Here is a 6,953-nt window from a genome sequence, read left to right on the forward strand (position 1 = left end):
CAAGCTGCTTGAGTTCGACTTGTGTTTAACTTTGATTAGATATGATTATTATCAAGCTCGAGTTTATCTCGAGTAACTCAAATAGTTTGAATTGAGATCAAGTAGCAAAATACTAGACTCGAAGTTTTATGAATCTAATAGAATATATATATTTTTTATATTATTATATTTTATTTATAATATATTATTAATTTAATATATAAAAATCTAAAATTATGTTAATTTTTATTTTAGCTATATTTTAGATTTAATTTGATCGTGAACTCAAATTTGAGCATGACTGGATCGATGTTCTATCCACGTCATCATCTACATACCATATCATTACGAATCAGCTGTATAATCACCTACCTAAGCAATTTTTGTCATATAATCATGATTATTACTAGCAAAAATTTTTAGTAAGAAAAAGTGATCGAAATTAAGAGAAAAAACGACATTAAAATAATTGCAAAATAGTAGTGACCAAATTTGAGTTTTTTTAACTTTAGGACTTATTAAAAAACTAACTAAACTTCGAAGATTAAAAATATAATCAATTCTAGATATAATGCTATCATATATACTGTAAATAGTGCTCACTTATCTAATCATTCACTTGGAAACAAATGTCATTCAGTGAAAACCTAATATGGTACCTGAGGAAAATCTTGAAATATTATTTGATTGAATAATTATTTCCATTCGATGAAATCTTGTTAAGTTTTTTAAATATTGATGAGAACTTTGGCTATTATAAATATGTCTTGAGGATAGCTAAAAGTTACATTGTATTTTGAGTTGTTCGTATCTATTGATTGATAAATAGCATTGTGGATTGGATGAGTTTATATATTCGTGATCCAATTTGAATTAATTTTATATCTATTTTATCTTTATTTTATAAATTTATTTTTTTAATTTTATAAAATATATTTATATTAGAATGATATGATTTTTTATCAAAAAAAAATCTACTAATTTACTTCTCTGAAAGGACACAAATTTTGGAGACTTGTGGACTAAGAATTATTATAATTTATGTTTCTATTAAACGAAGCCAATATTTTATCAAAAAAAAAAAACGAAGCCAATATCGGAAGCCGAGGAAAGCGAAAAGGCACGCTTTTTCTCAGGGAAAGTGGCCAACTGCTGTCTCCTAATTCTCGCCACCCACCGGCACTGACACGTGTCGATGTGAATACTGTGGGTCCCAACTTCCACGTGGAGTGACCGGCAAAAGCTTCGGAAGCGAAATTTTTATTGGCTGGAGACACGTGCGATGCGGGAGAGGATGATACGGACATGGACGGCCGGGAGGGAGGGTTGACCATGGAGGAGGGGAGAGGGGCCTTTCTGAGTGGGGCCCGCTGTGAGGGCGATACAAAGCCCAGGGCAATAACCGGGACGGTCGAATGGGACGGCTTCCCGGCGGTTGCCGGTAAGCCGAAACTGGGGCTTTGCTACTGAGGGCGCTGATATATTTGTGGGATTACCTTCGGTCCGTGCTTCTGTTTTCCCACCTCAGGAGGCTCCGTCGACGTGTACAGAGGTGGCAACGGATAGAATTTAGATTAAATATTATATTATTTATTTTTAAATTTAAATTTAATATTTAATATTTAAATTTTATCCAATATTCGATCAGATAAGAAAAGAGATATCCATCTTCGTATCCAACGGATTCGAAGATACTCATGGATAATCCATTTCTCTATACTCAACTCATATCCGCTCCATACCTATCTCATATCTAAAAAAAATAAACAACCAAAATAATTTTATACATATTATCAATCAAAATAAAATTATAAATTCAATATAAAATATAATTTATAAGTCCAATTTTATAAAAATCAAACATACAAATAAAATTATAATTTAATATAGAATATATAAATAATTAAAATAATTTTATGCATATTATCAATCAAAATAGAAATATCAAAATAGAATTATAAATATATATAGTCATGTATGAATTCGGATATTATCCATATCCATAGGTTCGGATCGGATTTGAGTTCGGATAGAAAACAGTACTATCCATATCTTACCCATATCCGTACTATAGTTTTCGAATTTTATCCAAACCCAGTCAAATCTTATTTTTCGAGTTTGATCGAATTTGGATAGGATGTATATCTATTGGATCGGATCGATTTTGTCATCCCTAGACATGTATCGGAGAAAATGACTACTGAACCTCCCAATGCAACCACCTCTCTATTCTTTCGTAGGTAATTTTTGGTCGGCATTAGGTTTGGTATTTTTCTGAGATCACTGCACATTATTCTATCCTAAGTCAAAAAATATATTAAATATTGATAATTCATATTTACATCTATATTTTTAATAGATATAAACATAAATATAAATATAAAATAAATATTAAAATTAGTATCTATATTTAATTTTAATGATATTGACCCGAAGCAGATATCAGACTTTTCATATTTATTCTGAATAAATATAAATATAAATATAAGTTTGATATTAGTTATTAATCAGATTTTTTATATAAAATTTAATAATAAAAATTAATATAAATAACAAATCATAAAAGCTGGAAATGAAATCTAGCATGGATAATTAGTTAAGGGTCTAAGGTACAGGTTTTAGACTAGCACAGTACTAACCCGAGGCACCGTCAGTGTCCAAATGGGCAGGGGCGTTCTTATAATATCTCCAACTTTTTTCTGTTAGATTAGATTAGAAAATGCAAAGAAACGGCAAATGGGCATATGCTCTTGCCAGATGTGGGACCCAGATGGCCCCGCCTTGCCGCATCACCGTCCATTCCAGACGATGACGTCATCCCATGGGATCCGGAGGCGCCAGCCACCAAGCGCCGGTGGCTCCGCTTCCTCCGGGAACGCTGACTTGGACTCCCACCTGGCATCTAGTCCCCTTCTCTCGCAACATTCACCAAAATTTAAACACCCGCTTCGCACCCAATAATATATGTTGGCCCCTTTCGTCATTGGTCCCACTCGACTGTGATAGAGTTGCGTTGGGTGTATCGCAATGCGGTGTGAAGATCTTTCCAAGCTTCGACCGGTATCTCCCGGTCACCCTCGCGGGTTTCTTTTACAATTAGCCCTCTCGCTTTGCTCTCTCTCTCCGCGCGTTCTGAGAATAAGGACTCGAAATCCTACAAATCCTTGGATTTGAGGTGGGGAGATCGCGGCGGCGGGGAGATGGCCGACGCGAGAGATCCGGCGATCAAGCTCTTCGGTAGGACAATCCCGCTGCCGGATGGCCAGGCCCAGGTGGAGGCCGGAGAGAGCTCCGGCCCGGCTCAGGCGGAGCTCTCTCCGGCGACGGAGGAGACGGCGGCCGTCGAGGAGAAGGTGAGGAGAGAACGGGATTACCCTGACCTTATCGTGTTCTATGGTTTGTGTAGTAGTTAGTTGAAATGGTTGTTGTTTGTTGATTTTCTTTCTATATTTTCTGGATTCTTTTTTTTTTTTGGATTCTTGGTTGTGGATTGAATGGATATATGATTGAAAAATTGGACTTTTCTACCATAATTTTTTAATGGAGGATGTATTGGTATCTGATTTGAGGTGTTCCAATGGCAAAAATTCATCTTTATCTATTTTGGTTTAATGCTTTGATGACTTTTAGCTGGTAGATACACTGGATTAATTCTTGGACTTCAATTGCTAACCGTGATTAATGTTCTGTTATCTCGCCGTTGAAACTTTGGAATTCATGAAAACATATGTCTACTGAAAAAATTGAAAGTTGATTCGTTTTCGGATGATTTTGAATATCAGTTAGTAAAGCCCTAAACCCTGGCTAACGTGAATAGATTCTAGTAGTTTGCCCTGGATATAGACTCAAATCTGGTGAAAGAAATGTGAAAAAAAGAGATTTCAGCTGTTGCTTTAAATCTCAAAAGAATGATATGACCAGGGAAATGGACATGAATCCCAGCTATAAAACTTGTTTAGAACCCAAGAATGAACTGCATGTCTTGGTAATGGGTCTTCTATGAATAGAAACTTTGGTGGTTGGATCAGGATTCATTGGGAAGAAATATGAGCTTTAATGTTGGTTTTAACATTGGTTCTTCTAAATTTAGGTGATAATTAGGATGTAATGTTTTAATGTTTTATGTAATAGTTGATGTCTTTAATCTATCTTAGGGGGTTTGCATGTGTTGCAAGTATTATCTGACCAGAGGTATAATATCTTCAATGCCATAAGAACATCTATAATATATAAGGAACAAATTATATTTCAGTAGTAAATATTAGTAGGCAGCCAAATAATCAAAAAGAATGTGATTCAAAAGGGCACTGAGTTTAATTTACATTCATTACATGAATTACAGTGCTTTGGACATTGTTAAATGATCAATAAGCAACTAATGGAACAAGAGAAGGAAGAAATGATCAAGTAGCTAGTTTACAACATTACAGGTAATTATCATATCTAAATAGTTCACATATGTTGGCGTCCACTTTTTCTCCAAATCAATCATATTCATCATCAGTATTTCTCCACTTTTCTCCTGCATTAAATGCAGGATGGAGTGTGATACATGATTGGCAGTGATCACCTTGAGAGAAAAGCAGACAGATGATCTACAATTCCTTCATACATTTCTAAGTAGGATTCTTCTGATTCAGGAAATTTAAGATGCCTAACTGTATAAAATATGAGGAGGGAGCCATAAGGATAACCACTAGAAGGTTCTGTACAAAAACTTGTTTCAAATATGAGAATAAAGTTAGAAAATTAATCAGAAGTTTTAAGGTGCTTTTGGTGGAAGGATTTGGTTTTTAGTGACAATTGTTGAAGATTGTTGACTCTTTTTCTTTTTGGTTTACATATACAATTAATAGTAGTTTTTTTTCCTGCTGGTTGCTGCTGTATTCCATTACCAACTGATTTGATTTGTTCATGTGTTTCAGGATGAAAGCAGAGAAGTCATAGATACTGAAGTCAAAGATTCAATTTCTCATGCAGCAGAGAATTTGGACCAGACTAAGCCAGCTAGCTGTTCTGGTTTTAGCAGTGGCAAAGAAGATGATTGTCACATGTCCGCTCATGATGACAATGCAGTAGCAGATCCTAAGTCTGAGAAAGATCATGCCGAGGCCAATGCCTCCATCCAAGAGAAGGTGCTCAAGAAGCCAGACAAGATTCTGCCATGTCCTCGCTGTGACAGCTTGGATACCAAGTTCTGTTACTATAATAACTATAATGTCAACCAACCTAGGCACTTCTGTAAGAACTGTCAGAGATACTGGACTGCTGGAGGGACAATGAGGAATGTTCCAGTAGGTTCTGGAAGGAGAAAAAATAAGCACTCTGCATCACATTGCCGTTATGTGGGATCTGACGGAATGCCATGCAATCAAGTAGATGCCTCTGATTCGTGCAGCCCTCAGGCTCTTCCTGCTGGTCTTTCTGCTCCTGTGAGGCCCGTGAAAGGAAATGGCACTGTCGTCAAGTTTGGTTCAGAAGCACCACTTTGTGAGTCCATGGCCTCTGTGCTCAGTCTTGGAGAACAGAAGAGAAATGCTGAGGCAGGCTTTTCAGCTGGTGGAGAAAACAGGGAAAAAGCCTCTTGTAAATCTTCTGCAATGCCCTCTAATCGTGTGGAAAATGATCATCATGAAATTCCAGTTCACATTGAACAAAATGGCTTGCAGGGCTACCATAATGGACTCACTCCCATGCACCACCTTCAAAGTTTTCCTGGGCCTCCTTGGATTTACGCATGGCATCCAGGATGGAAGAGTGTCAGTTCCATTGCTGCAGGTCAGTGCTCTTCTGAGCTGGTTTGCAGACCAGAGAATGGCAGTCCAAATCCAGTCCCATGGTGCCCACCTATGATGACCACTCCTGCTTTTTGCGCACCTCCTATTCCATTCCCATATGTGCCAAGTTCATTTTGGGGTTGCATGTCTAGCTGGCCCCTGAATATTCCCTGGGTTGGATCTAATGATGGCCTATCACCATCATCATCTGCAAGCCGCAGAGGTTGTTCCGGCAATAACTCTCCAAACTTAGGCAAGCATTCTAGAGATGCTGCTTTACAAAGTGAGGAGAAAACAGAGAAGTATTTATGGGTTCCCAAGACTCTGAGAATTGGTGATCCAGATGAGGCTGCAAAGAGCTCTATTTGGGCAACCCTAGGTATTAAGCCCGATGAGTCCATCAAGAAAGGTGGCATTTTTAAAGCTTTCCATTCTAAAACTGAAAACAAGGGTCACACAACAGATGCTTCTCAAGTCCTACAGGCGAATCCGGCAGCATTGACTCGGTCGCAGACATTTCAGGAGAGCACATGAGGGAATCTGCTGTAATGGTTCCTGTAAAGAACTTCAATTGCATGGACTGTTAATGCAAAAATGCCCCCTTGGTTTAAGCATATTGGAGTTGCTTTTATTTGTGGCTCTAATATGGTATCACTTCTTTAAGTTATTTGATAAAGGATGATTCATGATCGCTTCTGACAGAAGGCAAGCTTCCGAGCTTACTCATGCTTTTCCTTAAGCTGCCACTAGAGTTGGTCAGGTTTGTGAAGGTTCCCCATTGTCTCAAGAACGTTGTATGGTAGAGGGGAAATGTTATTATCTATAGCTTCTCTGAAACATTAGTTTACTAATTATTACCTCTCTTGCATTATGTGTTGGAGTTTTATGTCCAACAATATTAATACAAAAGGCTGGTTTTGTTTATATCCCCAATAAATGATTGTTTGAATGGAGGGCAGAGCTACAAAAAGTGCAGGTCTGAATCCGTGAACTCTTCTCCAAATGAGATCAAGGTATACATTTCTTATCATGATGTTGTATGATTTTCTCCTATTCAAGTATTGCATGCATTCAGGCAGTGCTATTATATTCGTAATGTTTGTTATGTTGTTTTTAGCCTCTTCAAAGTATGACTCCTACATCTTTCTTTGATGCCTATGATGGACGAGGTTGAAAGATATGGAACATACTGTTGCT

The 6,953-nt window shown here is 37.3% G+C and overlaps 1 protein-coding gene across 1 annotated transcript; it reads left to right on the forward strand.

Moving 5' to 3' along the window:
* Window positions 1–3,092: 3,092 nt before the first annotated feature.
* LOC105052365 (cyclic dof factor 1) lies at window positions 3,093–6,680 on the forward strand. Its single transcript, XM_019853062.3, has 2 exons — window positions 3,093–3,332; window positions 4,905–6,680. The coding sequence occupies exons 1-2, from the start codon at window positions 3,180–3,182 to the stop codon at window positions 6,288–6,290; spliced, it is 1,539 nt and encodes a 512-aa protein (XP_019708621.1). The 5' UTR covers window positions 3,093–3,179; the 3' UTR covers window positions 6,291–6,680.
* Window positions 6,681–6,953: the final 273 nt, after the last annotated feature.

The sequence above is a fragment of the Elaeis guineensis genome, chromosome 10 (assembly GCF_000442705.2).
Source record: "Elaeis guineensis isolate ETL-2024a chromosome 10, EG11, whole genome shotgun sequence".
NCBI classification, from domain to species: Eukaryota; Viridiplantae; Streptophyta; class Magnoliopsida; order Arecales; family Arecaceae; genus Elaeis; species Elaeis guineensis.

Excerpts from the sequence above, each read along its gene's own strand:
- LOC105052365 (XM_019853062.3), top strand. The coding sequence starts at position 3,180 with ATGGCCGACGCGAGAGATCCGGCGATCAAGCTCTTCGGTAGGACAATC. Across the intron at positions 3,333-4,904 it reads CGGCGGCCGTCGAGGAGAAG|GATGAAAGCAGAGAAGTCAT; the intron begins GTGAGGAGAGAA and ends CATGTGTTTCAG.